Raw genomic sequence first — 27,893 nt, forward strand, 5'->3', positions numbered from 1 at the left:
GCATTCCCACCTGCTGGAGAAGGGGGGCGGGACGGCGCGTGCGCAGAGGGAGGGAGGGGATTGGCGGCCGGTTGGGACATGCGTGGAGAGGACCAGAGAACGAGGGGAGTGCGCATGCGTGCTCGCGCACATGGGTGTCTACCGGCAGGGCTGGAGGCGCCATTTTGCCCCATGCCCATCACACCCAGTAACTACTGGCGTCAATGAATCATAAACCGCAGGGGTTCGTGGGGACAGGACCTTGTATGGGACCCACTCCCTGGTGGGGATGTAGTAGTTGGAAAAAAACTTGCCAAGACCTTTTTTACAACTTCTCAGTTGATCTAATAAAAGATATCACATCTACTCAACCTTGTCAGATTGTAGTTGACACTCATTCTCACAAATATTACAGGTTTTGATTGTTGTCAATCAACAGCATAAGCTGTATCTTGATATTCTAGTTTGAGAGTCATACGATTGTGCTATATTTGCAAAGAACCACAAGAAAAAAATCAAGTGAATTCTTAAAAATTCCTGTCTTAAGTAAAAGACTGAATTACAAGAATCTGTTGAATGAGTTGTTCTAGTTGACAAATCCCCCACACAATTTATTTGTCATTTTAAAGAGAAATAAGTTAGGGTAAAAAATAATTAACAGCAGTAGAAGGCGATGCCTGTTTGTCTTTATACAAACCAAGGAATTATTATGAAATTATTTCCACAATTAACATAAAGACCATGTAAAAGGTGATGTTTCAATATTTTATTGAAGTGGGTTTGTTTTTTTCATTTTAAGTAGTGTCAAGTACAGCACTTTGGGGTCTAGTTCCACACAAAATGGAAGACTCTAAAAATGTACCCATTAAATTGCTAAAAAAAGTCATAATAAAACAAAAGTCCATTTCAAATTTAAAGTGATGCCACTATGTGATTACAGTTACAAAGACTCTTCCCTGCTTATGGCTCTGTCTTACAAGCTTTTCCATATTTAGTGCAAGGGAAAGGAATCACAACACAGGACAAGTTTTATTGGCTGAGTCGCATCAAACCTTCTCCACACTGAAATTATACAAGGTGGACATTCTCAAGCACTCTGAAGACAACTGTAAGTGTAAGATAACTAAATAAAACTGAAACCATATACAAATTATTGATCTAAAGATATCCCTTTTTCAGACAAGTTTGCACACTGTCCTGGATTGAAATTGAACATTTAGTCTCAGAAAACTGCTTCCTGAATTAAGATTTCACTATCATGATCTGCAATTTTCAAAGTCCTAGTTTCTACATCACACTAGTCTGCCTTTAGTTATCTAGACATTACTTTAAGGGTAAATCAGTACCTTTACATCCCTTGTAATGTGTACGTGGCAGCTGTGATGGGCAACAGCGTTCCAAAAAAGCCTGGAATCAGGATCTTTAAAAAAAATTTTTTCTCCACTTCTTAAAGAACAACACTTTAAAGCTTAGCTGTCTTTAGCCAGGTTTAGCATGACTGATACATAGCAATACTTGCATCCCAGACATAAAACATTGAAAGATACACTAAATTCTGAAGGTAGCTATGCTGTAAGGTGTTTTCAAATTAGTGATTGTGCAATTCTTTTTTATGCTTCAAATTCCAATCCTAGACCAAGTTTGTGACCACCTGCATTAACATTCTTCCCATCCAACAAAGCAGACAACGTGAGCTTGATTCCTAGGGAGAGAAGAGACCGAAACAGAGAGGGAAAGTAAATATGAAAACAAGTAGCAGCACTAAATTCTCCTATCGTTATGTATGGTGACTGGTCATGTACTCTACTGATTTCAGTGGGCCTACTTTTGGAGTAAGGTAGAAAGTGAATGAGAATGGCAAAAAAAAATCAAGACTTAGAGCCTATGGATGAAAAAGCACTAAATGTAAAACTATAAGAATTCATGTCCATCAGTTTAAACTGACAGTAACTTCATTGTACTATACTAAATCCATGATCAGCATTATTACATTCTTGTTCCTGGCCCAGGGGAGTTTAGGTATGTCATGCTTTGAATCAAGAGACTTACAACAAAAGAACTCCCGATTACTACAAATGCACTTGCTAATTGGGTTTTTATACATACAACTGCTCATTTGACATACAGTTTCTCTCTGATAATTATATTCCTGACCATATGCCTAAAGCGTTTGGAAAAATAAGTCCCTAAGATAGTCAGTCCTCATGTTGACAAGTAGAACAACATTTATTTCTTCTGCATATGCTTACCTGGCTTCAAAGTCTGAGTGTATCCTAAACCAATAAGACTGGAGTTGTTCACTTTAGCCTACAGAAGAAAAAAAGTACACCACTCAGTATCCTGGTACGTTTCTTCCAAAGTCTTTGATACTTAAAATATGAACAGTCTTTTACCTTTTCATGTTGATAACCTATTACAGTATATGGACCAAATTCTGCCACTCTTTGTATCAGTACAATCCTACTGACTATTTCCTATATAGACCAATGTTTTATCAACCAACTTTGAAAGTACTGTAATGAAACTAAAATACAAGAGAATCCTCTCTTCTACTTCATGTAATTGTTCTCCTATATGGCAGCTCAATGACATGACAACACTGTATTGCTTTGAACCAGACAGTCAGCAGTTTCCTCAGAATGTATGTTTGAGGCTGAGGAAGAGCAAAATTACAGAGAATGAATTCAATTCGCCCATGGTTTACATCAAGGTATCTGACCCAGTGACTCCAAAGCAAGTTATAATCAAGTTTGAAACTTTCTGTAATGTAGAGTGCAGATAAGTAATGCCTATAGTTAAATATCCATTAAAGAACTCATTTTCAGTTGTTATCACTGCCCATGTATGGCACTCACAGAGAAAGATGCATCTGGATCAATCTGATATTTGGCTGCTATTCCAAAGCGAGTGTTGCTATTTCCAGCTGTCCAAGCAAGATTGACAGCAGTTTCCAATTTATCATTCACCTTCTGGTAAATGGAGCCTCCAAATTCTGTTCCATCATTCCTGTAACAAGCACATTAATGAAATGTTAAATTGCACAATGAAATGTTAAGGTTCTTCAATACAGTCCACATCAATAAAGTTTTCACTTACAGCTGGTTTCATAACGCTATAACAACCACGCAGAATTGAAACAATGGACTAGATTAATTATGAGAATTCAAGCATTACAGTTTTGTTTCAATAAACCATCCCTAAAACTAATCAGAAATTGGTTCACAGTTATGAGAATTTCCACTTTCAGTCGTTGGAATCCACAGAGCAAACACGGTCCATATATGATACATTCTATGCATCTAAGCAATCCAAACCCTGTCCCCCTTGGGAGTCCATGCAGCATTTTCCAATGCAATCCAATGTTTATTATTGTAGAAAAGTTAGACGGAAAACAATACTGATCCCTATTGACAAGTTCAAGTAATAGCAGCAGCTTTTAATAGTCAAATATATTCTTCCGGACAAGAACAGAAGTACTTTCTGTAGGACTGAAGTTCAGTAACACCCATGTAATTGCTAGTCATGAAAAGTAAGGAATCGAAAAGTACTGAGAGCTGCTTAGACAAACAAATTATGTGCAAGGACCTCCTGAATTCGAGGCAGCTGCCCGCTGATTTTGCAGGTAGAACACGGGACTGGGCAGCCATTTGGCAGGTGGAGTGCGGAAGGTCCTCCCCACACCTTTGATTGGCCAAGGGACCCTGGCGGCCCCACCCTTCACTGTTGATTGACTACAAGGGCTTCCTGTCATACTGCCCCACCCTCATGGCTGATTGGCTGTTCGTCATGCAACCCCACCCCCGCCATTGATTGGAGAGGGGCAGGGCCATGATGGGCAGCCCTTGCAGCCAATCAGTAACAAGGGGCGGGGCTAAAAGCCATCTTGCCAGCAGCCCTTTGAGCAGCAAGACTCACTTCTGGGAAGCCAGCATTTTACTAAGTTTTCTTTTATTTCATGGATTTGCTGGCATTGCTGGATTTCATAAAATGTGCAAAATCACACTTTCAGGAGGTCCCTAATTATGTGCAACCTTCTCACACAGCTGTGTTTGTCCTGCCACACCAGGGCTTGAGCTGTGCTCACAGAAGCTAAAAAGTCATATTTAGAAGAGAAATTCTGCCTGGCCCTGCCTCAGACCAAGATATTACATTGCATGTTATTTAATATCATGACTCTTTATGAGAGAATGATTGGCTCTTATATACTTATCACCAGGTAAGTATCATTATCTCCATTTTACAGATGGAGAAACTGAGGCAGAATGTGATGAAGTGACCTGTCCCAGGTCACTCAGCAAACTGTGGCAGAATGGAGGTTTCCCAAGTCCGCAGCTGGCTGATTTAGCCACTAGGCACCACTGCCTCTGAAAATGCTGAACCATCCAAGCATAATGTGTGCATGGGAATGATGGAATTCCAGTTATAAACTCAATCTTTCCTGCATCTTCTGGAGGATGTCAGGGCCTTAGTGCTAGTTAGATGCCAACTTTTTTAACTGAAATGTTAAAATGAAATATAAAGACACCTGATAGAGTACCATCATATTACTGCTACAGAAGGCTGAGCCCATCAGACCTGGTCGCATCAAAACTGGCCTAATACCTAAAGCTGAGAATATTAAACACACTGCTAATGCCAAATACATAATATAATCTTGAGGAGTAGCATCTAAGATAGAGGTTTGTAGGGGTCGAAGAGAGAGCAGAGGGGGCTGAGATCTTTTTATACTTTTTAGCAATTCTTTCTTACTGTTGCTTTCATTGGGAAAAAAATTATAACATTTTATAGCAACAGGCTGCACTTGAACTGGTAGAGGGTACTGTGGGGAAAACCTTTGAGAGCACTTAATGGAACAACCAATAACTTTGGATGGCGTGGAAGGAACAGGCGTATTGTTTGGACAAGAGTTCTCTGTTCACACTTTTTCAATTCGGCAGTCCTTCAAAGGTACCCTCTGGCCTGTGAAGATTCAATTGTTCTTTAAAGGCTTGCTAAATCAGATCTCTGCAAAACAGCAGGAAACAGAACAGAACTGCCTTTGAAGAGGCAGCTCAGAGAGCAGAAAAACTGTTCAAGTCCCAAATGGAAACAGTTTGCAATAGCCCTGCTAACACACCTACTATCCCATTACAACGGGGCGAAAAAAGAGAAACCACTTAGATTGAGAAAACTTCTTCTCCAAAAAGGCAGAAGTATTACTTTTCATTAGAAAATAACTGAAGATGTTCACAACACTTAGTCCTCCCTTTTCATGCTATTTTCATGCACAAATGACAAGTGTTTGTGTTAGGAATTCTGATTTTGACACGTCTCAAGATTAGGTCTACAATCTCATCAAACTTTCATTCTCTCCCTCTTGAGTTTCATTTGATCTTTTCTGTCCTTGCTTATCATTTGACAACTCTTTTCTCTGGTGCCAAATCATCACCCTCCATTCTATTTCAGGTTGCATTACTCCAGAGCTTGCTTTTATTTTCTCTTGCATGAAGAAAACACACATAGATCTTGCGTGGTTTTTATTGCTATTACAATCAAAATCTATTAAAATTGAATGTTGGGCTCTCTCTCTTACTCGGGATCAATTTGATGCCCAGAAATGGGCAAGTGATAATGCTCTTGCTCCCTCAGCTGCAGCTGCCAGGCAAAACCTAGGCACATCAGAGATTCAAGCTTCTCCATTTCTGTTGGTTCTCAGTAAGGGAAGAGTTGGTGCTAAATTGATTATTCTCCCTCTTACTGACTTCAACCTTTCCCCTTCATTACGAATTTAAAGAGCCACATACATTTGGCTGTCTGCTTACTGGTACTTACACGTTAGTGTGAAGCTGGAATTCATCAGTCTTGTAGCCAACAGCAAAGTTGCTCTGAGTTACTCTGGACTTAGTCGTCTCAAAATTCATTTGGTAACCTGCCAACCAGCCTTCATAGCCAACCACCACAGCTCCACGTACTGAAGGGCCAGCAATATCAAAATCCATATCACAGCCCAGATTGATGTGTTCTCGTTTGTATCCTGTCTTAATTTTAGCGCTTTTTTTCCTAAAGAAAAATCCCACAACATTATTTTATGATAAAGCAACCACTCATAAGTAGCAACTACTTTAATCCATTGTTAATTCAACCCAAAATAGCAGCATTGAAGACAAACTACGCATACCTGAAGATCCACGGGATATGTCACCTCCTTACAACTGTCTCACATTTTCGATGTGCAAAAACCTAATTCATTTGCAGTTAATTATAGCAACATGGAGCAATAAAATGGAAAGTGAGCATTCAGAACGCTGAGGCTTGTGTGCACCATCCTGCATTTCAAATGACAATATATGAAAGGCAAAGCCTTTGAAACTTCTATTTGCAAACGCATTATGTATTGGGCCAGATTTGCAAATGGGGTAAATTAGCACAGTTTCACTCATCACCTCAAGTCTTGTCCCTCTATATGCTAAATAGATGGAAACTCTGTGAACAAAATTCACTGTTAAGCATAGGGGAACAGACAACCTTACTATATGATTTTATTAACTAAAGCCAAAATTCAGACAGGCATGAGAATATCTGCCTAACTTTACATAGACTGCAGTCAAGATTGTTCACACATTTAAAACCAAATAGATACTTCAGCATCTTTCTGAATTGTAATTCAAGCAGGAAGTAGTACCCTTTTCCTCCCTCCCTTCTCCCAGAAATTTGATTTCATCCTTTGGTCTTTACTATAATAAAATAAAAGTCTTTGTCTGTCTCTCTGTCTGTCTGTTTGTAATACGTCTGACCAACTGCGCATACGCTACTGAGCGGGCGGGCAATGATTGGCTGCACGGGCCGGACTCTGCGGGCCCAAGTTTGCACTGCTGCCAGGGAAGTTTGGTGGTGGGGAACACGGCTGGCCATCCGCAGCAGGGCTTCCCCCCCACTTCCCTGCCTGACGGCGAAGAGGGGGATAACAGTGGTGGAGCCCCATGCCGCCTAGCCCAGATGCCCCCCAGGCAGCAAGGGGGAGGCGGTGGGCAGGGAGGGAAGGGAGCGGGGAGGGAGGCAGATGCAGGCCAGGTGGACCCAAAGTGACAGGGGGGAAAGTGGGGGAATGGTGTTGGACCCAAAGCGGCGGTGGGGGGGAGGAAGGAGAGCAGGGCCATACCAAAGCGGTGGGGGGGGGGAGGGGAATGGGGCTGGACCCAAAGTGGCATGGGGGAGGGGAGGGGTGGAGTGGGGTCGGACCCAAAGGGGGGGGGGGGGGGGGGGGGGGACAGTGGAGTTGGACCTGAAGCGAGGGTACAGCAGGACCGCATGAAGAGCAGCAGGGGGCAGGGGAAGGAGGGAGGTGCAGGGCCAGACACAGGGCTCCATCCCTGGCTGCCCCCCCGCCCCCACCCCCGGTCATTCTTGACGGGCAATTTCCTAGTAACAATGATTATAACCTTATTTGACGGAGTTCCTACCTTCCATGGAGATTACTGTTTGAACAAGTTATATACATTTGGCAGTTCCTTTACAGTGATCTTCTGAGTTGATTTAAAATACAAAAAGTATTTTTTCATCCCAACTGATTTATACATTCTTTCTGCTCTGCTTTATCTAGTTTTTCTTTGACCATAACTTGACCTTCAATAATTTACCCTTAAAATTAGAAACTTCTGTCAAACCAGGAAACAAAGTTTGCTTGGTCAAGTGACTGTTGGTTGCCTAACAAGTTTACACAACCCTTGTATTTGGCGTAATAACTTTCCATTCTTGCTATCGAATGAGAACAGACATTCTCTGTCATACATCCGATCTTTGTGTCTATGACTGTTCTTTGTGTCTATGTCTATTCTCTATGACTGAAATTATCACTGCAATCATCACCCAACATCCTAGTCTCCATCTTCCTCAGCTTCTATTAGCAGCAGTGATTTTCACATAGCAATGAGAGTGTACCTCCTGTTGATTAACCTGTGCTAACAGCCCTTGTTATCTGACTCCTAATTCTTTTTCCTTGATTGTGCAGATTAAAACACTCCTTGCCTTAACATTAAAGTGACCAACCGTAAGGGAGAAATATCTGAGACATTTCTATATGCTCCTCAGACCTCTGGAACTGGAAGTAATGTACATTAATTCTGGTTCTGGTTAACACAGCTGCTGTATGCTACACTGCAGACGAGCTAATTACTCTGAATCGGAAGCCATATAGCCCTTGCATCAGCAGAACACTTGCAGTGCATATCTAGGACCAAATTCACGGACCAGTCCCATTCAGAATTGTTTCAGGAAATCCAGGTTGGTTGGTCACTTTACTGAACATCCTCCAGTCTTACAGTAATTCATTTTATTATCCAGTTATACAGGGCTATTATAAATATTTCTACTTGCATGTTGCCATTCAACAAATGCGTGTGAAAAAGCCTGGCTGTTCCATTAGATTTACCACAGCAGAGGTCAGTAGAGTACTGCAGCCAGGCAGCATAAGCAGCATTTTACAAGTCGAAAGATTTCTTTAGCTTTCCATAAACTGGGATAGCTGTTCTGAACCAATCTTTAGAAACAAATGGTCTATCATCCCACTTTCACAGCAACTGTTAATCCTGCATCTGACTGCTGCTTTGGAGAATCTACACACCATAGGTCATCACTCCACAGCTCCATCCATACAAAACAGCCACATTTTTCAACAGATTAAATAAAAATCTGAAGAAACCCAAAGAATTTGGACCATGTGCATCTGCCTATAAATCTACAGTCAATGCCAACCCCCACCATAGCCTAATTTAGGCACCAAATGCAGCTCAAGAAATGTACTGTTTCCATTCAGAAAGCCTCTATCCTCCATCACTCCTTAGTACAGTCACTATTACTTTTTTCTTTCATTGCATCCAAGAGAAATTAAGCTGTGTCATTCTCCCACACTAGAGAGGTTAATGTAGAGAGGCTTGCACAAAGAGCGGGACTCATATCATGATCTTAAAATAGGCCCTGGCTCATTCTGATCTTCCGTGGTAAGTACTGTAGTGAGCTGCCTTGAAAGCCAAACCCTCCCTATCTCCTGCAAATGTCATCTCAAGCACTCTTGTACCAGCTGTCCACAGAGGGAGAAGTGTTCTCTCCGGCAGTGAGGCCCTACCTTGATAACAGCTTTAAAGGCTAGATCAGGACCTAGCAGACAAAAGCCAAACAGAGCATGCAGAGCTTTAACCTCCTTGCATCTTTTTCCAATAGAGTGGCTGCATGATGTGCTGGGTAGAGCCTTCGAGTGAATTTGGAAGCAGATAAAGAGCAATAAGCAATAAGTAAATGCAGTAATCTAATCTTGAAGTGAAAAGAGCACTCCTTTACATTTTACTACTCCTATTTGTTTTTTAATGTTTGGGGAAGAGACAGACCTGGCAGGAACTAAGAGATAACAATTTGAATTTGCCACAGAACACCAGCGGTAGTTGGCCAGTCCTAGTCAAGTACTATTTACATAACCCCAATTAACTACAGGATGTCACCACATACTGTATCATAAAGGTTTGTAGGGTTATCAGCTTGCCTACAGCTTCCAAGATGAGGACTTTGCAATTCATTTAAAGAACTAGCTCTAACTAGCCACTCGCTGGTGCATCTACACATGAAATTAATGTGAAACAACGAACTCTGACATAGTTTGCACTGGAGCTTATTGCTCCCAGGCACAGCATCTTCATGTGTGCCCAGGAACGCAGCACACTGAGCTGGGATGGAGCAGCCCTGGCTGGCAGGAGTCCAGGGGTTCAGCCTGCCAGCCCAGAGCTATTCCCCCTGGCTCAACATGCTGCAGAGGAATTGGCTGGTGCACGACAGTGCTATAGTGCAGAGCCAGCTGGTAGGCAGCTCTGGCACTGTAGCACCCTCATGCCCCAGCCAACCAAGTCACTGTGTACACATGCGCTGTGGTGACATTATTTACGCCGCCACAGGATAGTACTTGTATCCGGCAGTACTATCCTGCAACAGAGTCAATTAGTTTATTCCACCCTAATAGGGTCGCACATGTAGCCTGCAACACTTTACTGTGGAATTAATTAGTTTTCTCCACAGCAAGCATCTTGCGTAGATGCACCCAACTGTCATATACAAAGCGTTATAAAGTCTATTGCATGTAGTTATGAAAAAAGCCACCAGTTCAAACAACGAACACACATGTTTTCCCTTATAGCTACATATACACTTGCTGCTTTTATCACTTGCTCCTTGTTCTGCGTTCTATAGTCTTGTCCAAATTATATTTTTCTCATACATCCTTGGGTTTGTCTACATCAAGGGAGCAGGTTCTCATTAACTTAAGAGAACATAACTTCATTATATTCAAACTGATCTTTTTGAAGATCTATTTTTCTCCTCCTTGAAAATTACAATTTATTCCATCTGCAAATTTGGAGAAAATGACATCAGTACATTTCTTTTGCTGGTTTTTTTTACTCATTTCCCAGAGATGCTCCAAATACATGGATCTTACTGCAATTTTAAAGCAAAATTCTAATTCAACTGTAAAAAGTTTGAAGACCTGTTAACTCATTTGTATTTCATAGATTTCAGAGACATTAGGGCTGGAAGGGACCTCGGAAGATCATCGAGTCCAGCCCCCTGCCCAAAGGGCAGGAAGTCAGCTGGGGTCATAGGATCCCAGCAAGATAAGCTTCCAGTTTCATCTTGAAGGTATTGGTCTTTTATACCAATTTTTCTATCCTTTTACTTTCTGGAACATTTTCTAAACTTTACATGACCCCACCATATTCACTACTGAAACCACCTTTTCACCACCAGCACAAAAGGAAGAAGTTAAAGACGTGGAGTGGAAATATCAAATGCACTCAGGGTTCTCCAGGTCCCATTCCCATTAAGTCAATGATATAACATCTAATAATATCAGTAGGAATGGACAGAGGCCAATACTAAGCATTTCCAAAAATCCTTTCTTGAATTAATGGACTCATCAAGGACAAAAGAGAAAGGAAAAGAGACATACCAAACTCATACCTGGTATGTCCCCAGTGATTTTAGTGGAGTCATGTCTGGGTAGAACCTGGCCTAGTTTATTCCAATTTTATGGCCTCCCACAGGGAAATCTCCATGTCAGTTATGAGGCTGACACTATAATGCCTGAGGAACTCTTGTGAGATAAACCTAGAACTATAATTCGCGATTTGCTTTCAACTCCAATCGTATAATAATTTACTTTCAAAAACCAGAGATTATTTCACTAAAAGACTGAAGCCAAATAGAGTATCTGGTCTTCAGAAAGAAAACAATTCAAAATGAAAAACACTAGGCCTGTAATTTGGGATGAAACATTCATGCTGACTACAACCTTGGTTACCTGCAGTGTTGTGAGCTAATGGAAACTAATATATGGGATACCTTGAATCATCAGCAATATCTGGCCGAGAAAAATCATCTGGAGAAAAATCAACAACAACCTAGTTTTACAGCTGCCTAGTCCTCTTTGGCCCACATAAAATAACAGTATCCAGTCACCCTGATAGAAATCACATTCATCCCTAACCAAGTCACGCTACAACCTGCAAGAATATACGCTGTAAATTCATCTTGGAAAAAGACACCAATTACTGAACTGACCTATTCCAGCAGTCAGCTAGCTGGCTGGCAGCACTCATTAATCTGTGCCTTACTGCTGATTTGTTTGGGTCCTTTTTGTTCCAGTGCGGTCTAAGCAGACATTTTATATGACCTGATCAGGATTAAGATACAATGACCAAAACCAAAACTGTTTCACCCAATGCCATCTGTGACTCTAATTTTCAAATTATTATAAACTGAAAACTTGGCTTGATGTAAGTTATGTTTAGAAGGAATTTGTAATTGTAAGTCTTAATGAGATGGGACATAACTTGATTATACACAGACTAGTTCCCCTCTGTTCTTCTGTGTCAGGTTGGAAGGACTGAAAGAACTATGATGCTCTAGGAAACTAAACTAAAAAGATATCTTTTTGCCACCCAATCAAACTTACTCGCTTCTTACCCAGTGTTAGGAGAGAACGAGGAGTCAAAGGTCAACTTCAGTCCATGTGCAAGCTGAACAAAAAACAAATGTACCAGTTGCATTTATAATTGAAAAGGATGCTGCAATAAGAAAACTGGTATATTATGTTTCTTTAGCCAAAAATTACCTGATCTTCAACTGTTATCTCTGTGCCTAGTGTATTATCAGTGTTCCACTTTTCTGTGAATGTCAAGCCATATTCGATCCATTTGTATTTTGTTTCCAAACTGCCAGTAACTTTGCTTGTCTCTGAGTTTGCTGAACCTGAGCTTGTAAATTCCTAAAGGAAAGGAAAATAAAGATATATAACATATAATGTAGATAAATACAGGAAAATAAAGATATATTGCTATAATGGACTATATATTGCTAAGATATATTGCTATAATTGTATATAATGTACTTTAGGGGCAGCATTCAGTATAACAGCCTCTTTGAAAAGCTTTTTAGATGCTTGCTTGTTATTAATATCAGTACACACATACCCTGAGCAGATTCCAATGCAGCCAAAACAAAGACGACTTCCCATTTAAAGAATGTGCTTATGATAGGGGCATAAATAATTTCATTGCCAATGTAACACAAGATACTGGTTTGATAATTGTTACTTTGCAAGATAAATAATGTGAAATGAACTTGCTTCCATCTCAAGTCTACAAATAAGTCCTTCATCTTGGCATTTCAATCCTTTCCTGCCCTAATCCATCTGCAGTTACATTCATATAGGAACATACGTTCATGAGAAAAATGCATCAGTTTTCCATGAAGGTTTTCTGGGAGATCACAGTTTCAGAAGTTCTGCTGTAGGGACAAAGCGCTCCATGTGTGCACATAGGCACCAACTTATTTTTGCCAGGGAGAAGCCTAAGATGATGCCCCCTCTTCTCCCCACAATGGCATGGCCAGAGCAGAGCCAAGCAGAGCCCATGGGGGGGTGCAAGCTGCCCACTGTGGGCTCGGCGCTCCCTGCCCCGCTGCCCTCCTGCACTGGCTGTGCCACCATGGCAAGGCACCCCCTGCCCACCCAGCAGCAGCAAGGGGCACAACTCTGCACCGTCACCCCCACTGCTGCCGTGCAGGCAGGGGGCACCTCAACTTGGTGGCATGGGGCTCCCAGGAGGCAGGGCAGCAGGACGGGAAGCCCCAAGCCCACAGTGCAGTGCACCCCCATCCTGCACACAAATCTGGGGGGGGCAGATGCCTGGCACTTGCAAGTTCACGTAGTGACAGGAAGCTGGGTCCACCCCACCCCGAATGAGCTGCCCATGGTTGTCCTGCTTCCTGCCCAGGCCCCGTGCACCACCCTGGCTGGGCAGCGCCCCCAGGCCAAGCTCCTGCCCTCCTCCCTCCCTCACCACAGGGGCCTCAATCTGCCCTGCCCCCATAAACTTACCTGCAGGCAACAGGGGGAGCTGCTGTCCACCACTGCCTAGGCCTGTATTCCTGGCCACATGCATGTGTGTGCGTGTACACACATGCATGTGGCACCCCCTGTACCCCACTCCCCACAGCCCCTTGCAGCTGGAACTCTGCCAGCCTGCAAGGGAAAACCCGCCGTTTCCACGTTTTTCTGCAGTGAACAGAAAACCCGGATCCCTGCACGATACTGGGAATCCGGGACAAATGTTGTCCTGGAGTCATGCAGCCCAGGACCAGGACTTTATGTCCCCATTCTGAGACTGTCTTGGTCCTACCCAATTAGGGATGGGTGATCACCTTACCTTCTTCCCAAGGGGGGCCAGGGTCCTCAGGCCCACACATACTCGGCACCTAAGGTGGCGACAGTGCTTCCAAGAACTAATATACATGCCACCAGAGCGCAGAGATTTGATCCTACACACTTTCTCATAGTTAAACTAAAGCAAATGCAGAGAAAAGCAAGGGTCGATCTAGGAGCCCTTGCAAGTCCAAGTTCATGATTTCTTCTGCTCAGCCCATTCAGTAAGCTATGAGAGAGGGATTATTCCCTCCTCCTAGTCCTCATTCCTCTAAAAAGCAGGGAAGAGACAGTGTCAAAAAAGCTACTGCACAGATTGCAGGACTATGGAAGACATGAGTTGAGGGAGAGGGGATAGGGCTCTTCCTATCTCAAAAAAAAAAAAAAAGGACATTTACACAAAATGTAATTCCTTGGGGGGGGCGGCAAAATTTCAAATTTCATCAAAAAATGTCATTGAAATTGCAACTAATTCTGTGGAGCTAGAAGATTCTGGGATATGAGAACAGAGAAGGGAATGAAATCCATGAGATGCTAAAAAGAAAAATATTATTCTGGATCTTAAACTTTTCGGAAGCCCATCACACACACACTGCAGAATACACCTCACAGTAGAGCTTCTGCAGAAATCTCTCACAGAAAGTGGTATAGATAAAATTTTTTCAACAGGCGGGTCACAACCCAGAAGTGGGTCGCAAAAATATATGAAAGAGTTGCAAACAAACTTTACAAGTGGATTCTCCTTTAAAATAGAAAAACATGGGAAACGGTGGCTTTTTCCTTGCAGGCTGGCAGAGTTCCAGCCTGCAAGGGGCTGCTTGGGGGCCCCCCGGCCCACACACGGGGGGGTAGAGGGTTGAGAGGGACGGGCACTGGGTTGGGACTGGCCATCCATGTTTACAAATGGATCCTGGGTCCTGGTACAAAAAGGCTGAGAACCACCGGTACAGATCAATGTTCTCTAGCAGGAAATTATTCCAACCTACAAATCTGCACCAAAACAGCACCCAGTAAAAGGGTGATAAAGCACCTAAAAATAACATAAAGTGGAAATGATGAGCCTGAAATATTAGCAAGGGAAATATTAGTAGGGCGAAAAAGCAAGTAATGCTGTAATTTTACCTCCCTCTTAAAATGCAAAAGTTCAGCTAGTATTTCATATAAAAGATGCAATGTGCACACTGCAAACAAGTAAATCTACTGTACCATACACACATCCTCATTACAGAAAGATAACTTTGCAAAATATAGTATCGCTACATCATAATATAATCCAGGGTGTGAAAGGTATAGGATGCATATTTTCACTTTTAGAAAAGAGGCCATAATAAACATGGATATTAAGCATAACAACCACATGGTTTGATAGTTATTAATGTTTTTGCTTTATGAACTCACCAGTCCATTTTCAGATTTTGTTTTCAAATCAAGTTTTATTAAGCCAAAACCTGAAAGATAATAAAAACAGGAATTTGTAATACTAATTTGAAAGAGCACCATACAGAAAGCAGCACTTCTGGTTTATATTTTATAGCTCCCTGCTTGTCTCCTGTACACTACCCAAGGAAAAAAAGTGTATGCCACAAAATACAGCAGCTTCTCTTATTTGCTTTCTACTAGAGACATTATTTCACTTAGATTCATATTGGGTAGTACACCTTACTATAGTAGTTGTATTGACTTGAGTTGTGCCACTAGGACACGGTTTGATTGGAATATTTTTACTCATACTCCATTACTCCATAGTACCCCATTCGATAAATAACACTATTGAGTTCAGTAATACTATCTGTGATATAAAGTACCATACTTTTCAACAGAACATACTGGACACCGGTGTCTTGCAACCTGGTGCACTGCCAATCTCCAATCACAAGAGAACAATAAGATCCCCATCTGCTTTCACAAGCCTGCAGGAACAGCAATCTAAATCTCAGGTTGTAATCTCAAATTCCTCCAGTATCATAATGAGGAACACCAGGTAAAACTCAACCATGCAGCACCACCCGAACCTACATAACTTTATCTGCAGAAAAAAAATGTTTCCTCATCACAGAAAGCACTCACAGTAGCCATCACACAATGGCAAGCCGGATTAAACTGGCTGTCAACAGCTAAAAACAAATATGCTGATCAAGACTGAGTAGAAATTTTAGGTGAAAACATTCAGCTGCATGTCTCTGGTTTCAGCTAGTTCCTAGCTCTGCAACACGTCCGCAGGTCTGTCAGCTCCTGGGACCGCTGGTTTTCCATTAGAAATCAGCAGAAAACAGAGCAGGAGAAACTAAGTAGCGTTTTCAAATGGCACCTACTGGAATTTCCACTAGCGCCAGGAAGTAGTTGGATCCTAGCTGGACAGTTTCAGGAGCTGGGCATTTAATAAAAAACTGTGAATCCCTTTTGTCATTATTTACCGTATCCCTTGGTGAAAACATCTCTGGCAGATTTTCCTAGATCAACGTAAGTAGGTGGAACAGCCATTTTCTGCAAAAAACAAAAACAGAAATTAGAAAGTTCAGACTTGTTTTTCTTGCCGATAATTAAAGCAAAGCTCCTACAACATTAATGTCCTTTTCTACCCATCAGGTAAGACCTGGCTAAAGTATCTACAGCAGTACTGGTATTTTTTGTATTGGCCAAAAAGGTGCCAATGGCTCAATTTGCCATGTTGTCTGTAGCAGCTTACAAAGCAAATGCATATAAATAAATACAGAAAACAAACAAAAAGAAACGTCCTGTGCCTCAGAAATCAATCAAATTAGAACTACTTCCTTTTTCTCGTTAACATTTCTCCTGGTGCCCATTTCTTGAAATTAATCTAAATGAATATGTAGTAGTAATCAGTCTAGACCATGAGCAAGCCAGATGTCTTAACTTCGTGCGCTTAGGAGAAGCTGCCTCTAAATTCCTCTAGCTCTCAGGGCCTGATTCCAGGCACAGGCTAAATGAGCTGCGGTCGTCTGACCCCACAGTTCAATAATTTATACCAGCAAAATCTATTCCAAGTTATTCTTTACCTTTAACTCTCTTTTACTAAGATATTGTTATTTGGGCATATATTATAAAGTTCCCTTCTGTTGATCAGTGGGGAGAAACACAGAATTCACCGTACAAAAAGGTGCCAATATAGAATGCATCCAATCAGGCAGCCATCGGTTTTCCCTGTCCATGCCAATCAGATACAAAATTAGAGCACTGTGCAAAATCAAGGTACAGGATGAGGAGCCTAAGATAGGAAACTTGTGTTTCAGGCTTGTTCACTGTTGATGCCCCAAAACCCATAGGATTTGACCCAAATTTCCATACAGCTCCCCTAGAAGGATACATCCTATCTGCCTGTATTCCACACCTACAGAGAGCTGTCTCATTGCACAGAAGAGGAGACAGTCCTCTGTTAGAAGCAAACTATCCCCCTCTTGCCAAGGTTTGTATAAAGTAGTGAGCTTCAAGTTTTCCTTTTGATTTCTTGAAGGGGTCACTCAAGGTCAGCAGATATTTTTCATCATATCTTCTTCTCTTGCTCCCTAATCATCACAAAGCCAGTGGTTTCTCCCTCCCTATTTGTCCCAGATGCTGCAGAGCGATTTCATGTTCACCAGGTCCTAGAAGGGTTTTTTGTAATCAAAGACATAATTCCACTTAAAGAGAGTTCAAATATATAGGGGGCATTTTCTACCAGGGTAACCAGTTCTTAAATATCACAAAGCTGTGAAATGCCAGTTGAAAGCTACAGAACTATTCCTCAGCGCAGCGCAAAAAAACACCAGAAACAAGAAAGAAACCCGCTCCAAAGATAAATGCAGCAGGGTGCTGCTTCTTCTTCTGTTTTGCTTCAGACTCAGATGCAATTTGTTGTTTTTTTTAGCATTGCAACCCCATTAATATCTGACAGGCACTTTTAACAGCCACTTAATGCTTCAGCCATTCACTTCAACAGGTTGTTGCCTGTGATAGCAGAATCTTGCTCTTACATAAGAGGGTACAAAAAAGCAGGCCTGGTGGCTAATTCTAACTGAACTGTCTTCTCAGAATACATGTTAAATAACAGAAGGAAATGTAGCATATATGATCTAGACCGGTAGTTGTCAACCTGTAGTCTGCAGATCTCTGGGGTCCACAGACTATGTTTAAGGGTCCGCAAAAGATTACTATGATCAATCAAAAGTATGTTAATACCCACACTTACAATTCAAAGGGGTCTGCACCTCCATTCAAAATGTCCAAAGGGATCTGCACCTCATTCCAAATTTCCAAAGGGGCCCGCAAATGAAAAAAAGGTTGAAAATCGCTGATCTAGACTCAGCCACCCAGGCTACACGATATCATTATTCATCAAAGACACTGGCAATTTCCGTATAGTAAAAGTTAACTAGTAGGACGTGTCATAAATCATCTGAGGAGAAATGACCTGACTTCAAGCAGCTAATGCTTAAACAGGAGGAATACTTCAGACCTCAAGTTCCAGTGGAGTTGCAACTGCTTACATTTGCCTGAATTTGACTCCTCCTTTTTTGTGCTAGCAGCCCAGAGTTAATTTTTATAAGCATCACTGCCTACAGTGGAAAATACTTTTAGCAGTTAGTCAGATATGATTCTAGAAAAATCCAAAACTAATTTTGCAAGTCCATTCATAGCATCTGATGGAGTAGGTTGTAGCCTACAACAGCTCATGCCTCTCAGTGAGTTATTTTATAACTCATTGCCCTGCCTTCTGCCCAACAAAATCAGTTAATGCTTCTGCCTTATTAAGGAAGTGGCTGTTCTGCTCCTGATTAAGGCCACATGCCATCACATTTAAAAACATTTTACAGTGTTGCCCTCAGTGCACAGATCGCTCCACAGAAAGAGTCAAGGCTGCACATGAGAGCAGGCCCAAAATCCTGGGCATTTTGCAATGTTTCAAGGCCAAGGCCACCTGCAGTTTAAACCAGCTTTCTCAACCTGTGGGCCACAACCCAAAAGTGGGTGGCAAGAATATACGAAAGGGTCACAAACAAACTTTAAAAATGGATTCTCCTTTAAAGGAGGAAAACATGGGAAACCATGGCTTTTCCTTTGCAGGCTGGCAGTTCCAGCCTACAAGGGGCTGCTTGGGGCCCCCTGTGCTCCACACACACCTCCCCTGCCCCGCACACTGGGGACCCCGGGGGCAGGCAGCAATGGGTCAGGAGTGAGGGCCACTGGGTTGGGACTGGCTATTGGTGTTTACAAATGGGTCCTGGTTCAAAAAGGTTGAAAGCCACTGGTTTAGACAATGCCTCTTTCCAATCAAAGCAGTGAAATCTCACTGGAATGCAGTGCGATACATGAGTGGAGGCCAAGCTTTCTGGCAGGTGTGCCACTAGGGTGGCCATCACAGAAGACAGTCCAGTTGTCCTCTGTCCTGTATGGATACAAAACCAGACACCTTTATGTCCTCTAGTTTTCTCTTGAGGAGAGAAATAAAGGACATAAAGGCATCCAGTTTCTTATCAATAGAGGACAGAGTAGCAGAAAACCACAGTGTCCTCTACGGTGACCACTCTATATACCACAAGTTAGCCCCACATCCTCCCTCAATGCCACTCTGATCCTCTTCCCTACCCAATCAACTGTCCCGCTTTCTACTTCCTGCCCTGTGCTCCCTGTCTGATCTGCTGCTCCATTTTCTGCTCCTTGCCCTATCTGCCACTGTACTTAGTGTCCCCTTCCCAATCTGCCACACAGAGGCTGCCCATGCCATTGGTGGCATGCATGCTAGATGTTAGCAACCCCTGAAATACATTATTAAAAGACCAGACGGTATCATCAAAAAATCCTCACATCTAACAAGCAGGAAAGTTTGCTGTGGAAGAGAACTCACCCTGCTACCACTCAACAGAATCCCGTATGTTCTCCAGATAAGCATTTTGGATGCATTTCTAAAACATCTTTATAATCACTTTGATTCAGAGTTGTCTGTCCTGACCTGTCTTCATGAGGATTGTGTTCTGCATTTCTTGTTTTTATCCATAGTATACCTGTATCAAACCTGATAGGGCTAAATTATGCTTTCACTAAACAGGTGTGCAACTTCACTGCAGATAGTTGGGCTACTCTGGTTGTAAGCAAGTAATCCACAAAAGCCAATGCATCTGCTTGGTTTTATCGAAGTGCAACAGAGTACAGAGTCAGCTTCCCAGTGTTCAGTGCTAAGATATTATCACTGGCACGCTATCAGCAGAGAGAATCAGCCATGCTTGTATGATGAATCAGTTGTGACACACTGTTATAATGCAGCAGACTGGGCCATGGTTATAGGACAGTGGGAGAGGATCACATCTTCTGTTATGCAATTACTAAAATTAAGGAACAACATTAAAAGCTAAAGTCTTGTCCACTGCACATCTATAACGTAAGGCAATCTAATGTGCAGGAAAAGGTATCTGGAATTGACAAACATGAAAACATGCTATAATGTACATCACGATTAATCTTACTGTGACCGAAAAAGAAAATATAACTACTTCTGTTCACATCAGTCACTGATCAGAGGTTCCCTGTTTTAGCAAATAAAAGTAAAATCAGTCCTAGGATATAAGCCAGCAGGTGGTAAAAACCAACCTTCTTAACCAGGAATAAAACTTGCAAACAACCAGGACCTAAGGCTGTAACAAGCACAAACTCTTGTCTTTCACCTCTCAAATCCCCGGATGTGGACTCAAATCAGGTCACAAGTAAAACAAAGCATTCTGGTTTTATTCCAGACTTCTGTGTGGATATCTCAAAGCTACAATATGACTCAATCCCTGCTCCAGGGAGAAGGAAGCAGTGTGACTCAGGACTGAGGTATTGGCAGGGCTATTTGGGAAACTCTGAGTTATTTGACTCAGACTGGTGCTGTTAGGACCACTCTTTCATAAGCACTACGCTCAAAATTGTAGGGAAAAATGTGGAGCTTGCTTTGGAGTTTGTGGGAGCTTCTAATTTCTGCAGATGACACAGGTGATATTCAGCCCTGGTTAAAGAGTCCATAGAAATTAAAGATCTTCCAGAAGGGCTGAATTTAGCCCTAAAAGTTTTCAAATATTATGAGGCAAGTTTTCAGTTCACAGCAGTTTTGGGAATCTTGCCTGTGACAGGTGTCATACTTTAAAAATGTATTTTAAATCAGACTTTTTGCTCCTGTCTCATGACTGGGATGAACTGATAAAATTCTCTTAAATTTCCTGGTACACACTATCAACTTTTCTTTTAGTTTTACTACTAATGTACATGCTAGATGTAATATGTTTATGATGGAAAACACAATAAAGACCCAGGGATAATTCCCAGTAAAGTCAATGACCGACAGTTTGATTAAGGACTAACAAATTAAGTCTGCATTTACCCCTCAGTTCAAGCCAATCTGCCCATATAAATATGACTTTATAAATACATCTCTGTAAAGACTAGTCCTAACTGAATTTTTAAGCACTTTAATTTCACTGTTTCCACATAAGAATTCTTTTTAAAGCACTTTAAATGCAGTCTTTCCATAATACAGGCCAAGGATATGTTCACTAAACAACGAGTGACTGGTGCACATCACAGCAATACAAAACCACAGATTATGAGACAAATTACAATCTCCCTGTGCAGACCAGAAGGCAGAACAACACCTTGGTTTGTGCCTTATGATCCACAAACCTAAGACATCTGATTCAACAGCTGGGATAATGATCTTCAAGTGCACAGAGGCACAACTGTAAGCAATGTTCTGGGTTCTCGGGCCAAAGTTTAATTCATAAATTAAAAATAATATTACAAAATGAGGGGTAGTAGTTTGTACCATAAAACTGCAAAACACTGAACTGCTGTACAGGGGATTATTTGCATATCTGGTGCTGTGCCTTGTCGCTGTGGCATGCGAGGGTTGGAATGCACATTTTTGGCACCTGTAGGTAAATGTTTGCTTGCAGATAATGCAGGGGACTGGATCTAGTGGCCAGAGACACTCCTTTCAGTCCTCTGTTCCTATGGAAAAACGATCTACACGGAAAACAGCCATCAGTGCCTCAAACTACAGCTCCTGTCCAAAAAACAAGTCTGTTCAGGTATTGATCAGGCCCTATGGGCCAAATCCTGACACGACTTCTGCATGTGGTCAACTTAAAACACCAGCACTACCACTGAAATGATGTCTTCAACTAAACCCACACATCAGGTTCTCCAGAATCTGGAGCTAGGTACACACTTTGTGAACGCTTTGCCTTACACATGAATTAAGTGCTGAAGCATAAACTCTGCACAATTGTACAACTCCACTGAAGCCATATAACTAAGTCACCACAGTGACTTCCAACTTAAGCCTGAAGCCAGCCAGCTGTTGTACCCAAGCATGCTCCTGAGCCCCCGCAGCACCCCACGGACTTCATGAAACAGTTTGCAGGGGCTCACTGGTAGTTTCCTGAGCTAGCACACATGTTTTAAACCACCCCAAACCAACACATGACAGACCAAATAAACAGGCCTTAAATACTGATGTATTCCACATACTAGTGGTTCCTCTCTCTTTAGGATTTATCAAATAATAAACATTTTTAGGAGACCTTTAGCACATATGTATAAACCTAGTTTAATGATCTGTGTTTAGGGAATTAAGGAAATTTTTTTAAAGTGTCTGCTCTTGATTCTACAGGTGAAAATGCAGTAGATACAGACTTCATTTCACTGAAGCCTTTTCCTGTTTATTTGTATGATTTAAGATATATATTAAACCAAAGCCAGGGATACAATTCTCCCTGCCCCAGTCTGGTAGACAGTGGAATAATAGGCCCAGCTAGCCTAGGAGATACACTGTTACAGCACCAGTGTAGCACAATGCCACCAGGTATCAAGACACAGGGGGTAGCAGTGAGACCCTGACAAGGGCACCAGGCACTCTTTATGCCATACGATGTCTACCATGTCATCTACACACACCCACATCAGAGGAGTGGACCCATTAAATGTTGGTCCTCCAGCATATATTGTTTTGCTGATTCCTTTCCCAGGAGAAAAAAGCATTTATCATATTTAATCTTATATGAGCGTGCGTTTCATTTGCTAAATCACCAAAATTCCTGTTTGGGATTTGCCTTCTCGCTGCTTTGATCCTGCAGATTTCCTCCTACAGGAAAGTCACCCCCTGAACCGGGGACATCGCCGGCTGCCATAGCAACAGACTGATCCGGGCCACCCCGTTCAGGCCCCACCATACAATCAGACAGAAGAGTAGGAAGACGACAGAGAAAGAGTACAGAGAAGGATGGGTAAAAATGAAAGGAACAAGTAGGGAGTTGCATGAAGTTTGTTTTTTCTTGTTCCGGGTGGCATTTTTGAGAGGTCTGCAGTGTACAAGTCGGTCTTCAGAGAAAGTCTGAAAAATGTCACATGAATGAGAAGACAAAATTTTCTGTGATCCTCCAATACAACCTGAATTACATGGCTTCTGCCGTTGTTGGGCAACATCAAATCCAACATGGACTCGGTTTTACTGCTATCCCGGGAGGCCGAACCCAACAGCGTCGGTGAATTCTGCTCCGCTTGGAGCTGTGGTTTTTTGCTTTAACAAATAGCCAGGGACCATGTTGGCTGAGCCGCCTTACCACCACTGGAAAGAGTGGGTCCAAGCCAGGCTGTGACTAGGCAGAGGGGCGAGGGCACTGATTTAGTCCCTCTGCAAGGTACATCTCCAGCCCACCTGCTGCTAGGCAGAGGCAGACTCGCTTGCTGCTCCCCACTGCGGTGCCTGCCCCACAGAAAGGGAATTCACCTCTGACTCGGCCTGGCGAACCCGAAAGCTTGCTTAAATATTTTTTTCCAACTATTGAAGCTGGGCGAATAAAAGATTTGAGATTCACCCAAAGAACCTTGTCCGCCCGTGTCCTTAGACCAACACGGCTACGACCTGCACCCCTTCACCTCCGACAGGCGCCTTGCCCCAGATTAACATTAACCAAGACACGATGCTGAACGGCACGCGCAACCAGGGCGCGCTGCCCGCGTTCGCTTCTGGTCTCTCTCCCGCTCTGGCGAGGACTCGCTCGGCCCGATTCGCCCGCGTCTCTCACGCGGCGGCGGTGGCCCGGACGGGCTAAACCGAGGGGTCAGACCGGCCGACACCACGGCTGGGCCGGCGCTGCGGGTGGAGCCGCGGCGACCTTTGCTCCCTCCGGACCCGGGAACGGCGAAGGCGAGGCTACGCGTGCAGAAGTGAGGGGGGCTCCGGCGGCCACGCGATGGACAGACCTTTGTGCCACCTGGATGAGCCCCTCCAGGGCTACGCAGGCCCCGAAACGTGTGTCCCGGCCTGGCCCCCGGGAGAAGCGCGGGCTGAGGCTCCCTGGGGCCTGAGGCCGATGGAGAGGCGCGGGGAGCATCCCCGCGGGCCCGGCGCAGGGGCTGAGTCAGGGCAGCGAGGCCTCCCGGGCCCTGCCGCGCCGCGGGAAGGTCACCTCCAGCCCGCGCCGCCGCCCGGGCCGCGCCCGCCAGCCCGCGGTGCTCGGCGCAGGACCCGCATGCGAACCCCGGCCCCGGGATGCATCCCCCCGGCCCCGTTACCTGCGGCCCCGCGGGCTCCAGGCGCCTCCCTGCCTCGCTGGCTCGCTCGCTCGCACGGGCGCTGCAGCGGCTGCAGCCGGGCTCTGAGCGGCGGGGGCGGGCAAAGGAAGGAGCAGGGCGGAGGCGGAGGCAGAGCCCGGGAGGATGCGGGCGGGCCTGGCACCGCGCAGCAGGGTGGAAGGGGAACAGGATGTGCTTTTTTCCCCCCAATCTTGGACGACAAGGAAGCTCCCCCTGCCCCCTCCCCGGGGCAGGGGTCCAAGGAGCTGCCCAGCACCAGCAAGGGAGTGGGGGGAAGAAAGGGACGGGGGGGTGACACTGGGGTATGGGGACTTCTTCCTGCTGAGCGGTGATGCAGGGTCGGTGGGCGCGAGAGGCCGGCCGAGAGCAGGAGACGGCCGTCGAGTCGGGGGGCGAAGTGGTCCCGAATCAAGAGGAGAAGTCAAACCGGACCTTGGGCCTACAGAGAGAGCGGTGGGCAGACGGGGCCGTGGGTGAGAAGGAAGCGCTGAGGGTGACACAGGAGCAGAGCCGAGCCTAGCAGGGTGGCAGGGCCGTGGTACCCCCACAACGAGGAGAGGTCTCCGTGCTTCTCCCGCGGCGCGGGGCTGAGCCGCCAGCTCCAGGCAGGTCCCGCAGTGGGGGCCGCAGTCTCTCCGGGGCTCAGAGCGGTCGCGCCGTACCCGAAGGACGGCCCTGCACAGCAGGGTGGTGTCAGTACTCGGGGGGAGAGAGGCAGGGTTTCAGAGGACTCGGTGGCATTTTTGGCCGGAGGGTTTTATTTAAAGGGTGTTGGCCGTCTCCCAGGAGCGGTGGAAGAAGCAGAAGGGCATATGGAAGTAGACGAAGTCCAAAGTTATAGAGATAGTTGCGTTTTACATCATCACTTCCCGTTCCAGGTCATGAAGCAGCCATGGTGAGGATGACGAGCAGGAACCTCGGGTGAACTTCTCAGAGCCAAAGGCAAGGGTGTTTATGGTGAAAGGCCCTCAACTGAGAAACTCACTGCTACCAATGACCGGCAAGAGCCTAAGTCTCGCCACCCTCAGGGCAAGGTGGAAAGCTTCTGCAGAGGCGGTCCCCCTCGGTATCAGTGACTACTGCATAGCCAGTACCAATATCATCGCCAGGATATACAAAAGGACTGAGAAAAGCTGAGAAAGTAGGGCCAGTTTCAATTCTGTTACCCTCTGTTGCCAATATTCAGGACTTGATGGTGGGTTGTTTCCTTAGGAAGTGAAGCAGATATAGGAGTCGGGCATTTCTTTGGTTTAGTCTGGTTTATTTCCAGACAGTGTACACAAAAAGATGTGTGTTCATCCCTACTTTATTCAGGGACTCTAGGAAACTGTTTTCTGGCTCACAATCCCAAGCCTCTTCCCACAGCAGCACTCTGCCCCCAAAAAAGTGTCCTCTCTTGGTATTAGGTCTAGACTACAGTTCCAGTCCTCCTCTTTCTGTCTCTTGCTGTTGTGCACTGCCTGGCTGCTTTTGACTGAATTTCATTTAATTCTTTAAAAGGAATTTCCACTGAGTTAATTTGTTGGACACATTTCCTGGCATTTAATTACATGGTTATTAACTACATATGATATCCAAACCAATTATTAGCTCATCCTCTATCTTGGCTATTCAGACTTCTTGCTGAAATTCTAGAAGTCTTACTTTCAAAACCAATTTCCCCGGTTTTTGAATTGGTTCCATTTTCCAATCACTGTCTCTACTGGAGGAAAAAAATGCAGAATAGTTATTTTACTGGTCCTACAGTAAGTTACCTTGTTGCTTCAGGACAGAAACCATAACAGGAAAGGAAAGATGGGGAGGGCTTGAGACCCAGGGTCTCAGGGGGCTTTGGGACCCAGGGTCTCAGGGGAATTTTAGCTGCTTGTGTTCTAATGAAGTAGAAATGGATTTCTGTTCACTTGCTGAATGTTCTTGATGAGCAGCTAATACTAAAAAATTGTGAAGAATGAATTTAGGAAATGCTGGCACAGAAGAAAACTACAAAGGGAGAAAGAGGTAAAGCTGAGCTGGCAGAATTTCCACTGGACTGGGTCCAGTGCTGTACACTTAAATGGGGAGCAGCAAAAGGATCTAAGAGACTTTCTGGTTAGAAACCAGTTGTTCCAGCAGTCCTGTAAAGCATATACTGTCCTGCACTGGGCTACCTCAAAACTGATATAGGAGGAATTCTGTCCAGTAGTCAGCCCCTCATCCTCTACCAGTGAGAACAAGGCTTTACAAGCTATTTAAAAATGTATCAGAAAGGGATAATTGAGACTTCAGTCTGATCTTGGGCCTTATCTATGTTTCTGCTTAAGATAAATAATGACAGCACATTCTATTTTAACTATTGAAATAACATGAAGCTACTTTGAAGGATTCTTAGGTTTTATGACAAAATAGATGTTAATCTAGATGCTGTAAACAGACTCAATCTGGTTTTCCACATTGGATCTTAAAGTAAGTACTGACAAGTGGAAGTGGATCAAAGAACAAAGAAAGGACTCATTTCACACCAAGACAATACCTATGGCAATTTAAGGTAATAGGTTTGACATTTCAAGATGCTGGGCATGCTGGCCAGTGGCCATCCTCTATACACGCCAAATGAAGGGAAAAGTAAAGATCATTTTGTTTAGTGATAACCAAACCAATAGAAACTGCCATCTATGTTACTAAACTGAAGTCAAATACAGGAATTGGAGATTACTTTGGTTGGAGACAGAAAAAAGCAGACAAAAAGCAGCAAGAACATGACGAGAAAAGCACAGTCAAGAGAAAACTGCTTTGGGCAGAGTGCTGCCTGGGAAGAGGTTTGGAATTCTGCAAACTGCCTCCTGCCACGCGACTGTCCTACGTTCAGAGAAACAGGACCTTTTAATAAACAGGATTGCATCAAAGAAATACCTTGCTCTGTCATCAGTTCCTCCTCCAACTGGAAACAACCCACGAGGCCTAGAATATTGGCTTCCACTCAGAGGCAAGAATAATAGTACATAAGGGGAATACAGCCACGTGCGTAAGGGGAATACTTAGAGAGTATCTTAAACTTAACACAGTTTAACACCCATTAATGCGCGGACACTCTCATTTTAAGTGCCTTTAGAATGGTTAACGGTAACCCGTAACACCTCTCTTGGTATACTTACACCAAAGTGGAGAAAGGAACCAGTGGAAACTCATTCTGGTTTTGCTCTTTATTACAAATTTTTGGGCGTCGCTAATAACAACCTTAAAAAGGAGCAGGGGAGAGGAGAAAGATTATGAATAAACAGCACTGTCAGGGCAATCATCCTTTGATTCCCGCATTGGCAGACCTCAGAACAAGACATTTTAAATGCCTATGAATTGAAAATGAGGGAGAGCCTCTGATTTTCACTAATCACAGTTACGGTTGCCACAGCAATGGGTTTTCCTGCTGCCAGGAGCAGCTCAGTTTATAAATTGTGCACAACTTTAGATTCCAAATTAAGGCCCCAGTTCTGTTAGCTGCTCTGCATGGGTGGATCCTGGTGCCCACACACAGCCACTGGGGCCTAATTGTTCTAAAAACAGAGTCTCTGTATTCATGTGCCAAGTTAACAGCTCCTCGATGCCCTTCTGGTAAATTTTATCGTCTCCCACATTATATCAGACTCACTAAGACATA

The 27,893-nt window shown here is 43.8% G+C and overlaps 1 protein-coding gene across 1 annotated transcript; it reads right to left on the reverse strand.

Annotated features, from left to right (window-relative positions):
• Positions 1-730: 730 nt before the first annotated feature.
• VDAC1 (voltage dependent anion channel 1) lies at positions 731-24,325 on the reverse strand. Its single transcript, XM_006262156.4, has 9 exons — positions 24,242-24,325; positions 16,114-16,183; positions 15,098-15,147; positions 12,110-12,262; positions 11,962-12,014; positions 5,791-6,018; positions 2,835-2,985; positions 2,229-2,286; positions 731-1,681 (listed from the first exon to the last, which is right to left on the reverse strand). The coding sequence occupies exons 2-9, from the start codon at positions 16,178-16,180 to the stop codon at positions 1,590-1,592; spliced, it is 852 nt and encodes a 283-aa protein (XP_006262218.1). The 5' UTR covers positions 16,181-16,183; positions 24,242-24,325; the 3' UTR covers positions 731-1,589.
• Positions 24,326-27,893: the final 3,568 nt, after the last annotated feature.

This window comes from Alligator mississippiensis, chromosome 9 (assembly GCF_030867095.1).
Source record: "Alligator mississippiensis isolate rAllMis1 chromosome 9, rAllMis1, whole genome shotgun sequence".
NCBI classification, from domain to species: Eukaryota; Metazoa; Chordata; order Crocodylia; family Alligatoridae; genus Alligator; species Alligator mississippiensis.

Coding starts and splice junctions, on each gene's coding strand:
- VDAC1 (XM_006262156.4), bottom strand. CDS start 16,180: ATGGCTGTTCCACCTACTTACGTTGATCTAGGAAAATCTGCCAGAGAT. Junction 6,019..11,961: donor TCGTTCTCTCCTAACACTGG/GTAAGAAGCGAG, acceptor ATTTTTCTTTAG/GAAAAAAAGCGCTAAAATTA. Junction 1,682..2,228: donor CACTCAGACTTTGAAGCCAG/GTAAGCATATGC, acceptor TTCTCTCCCTAG/GAATCAAGCTCACGTTGTCT.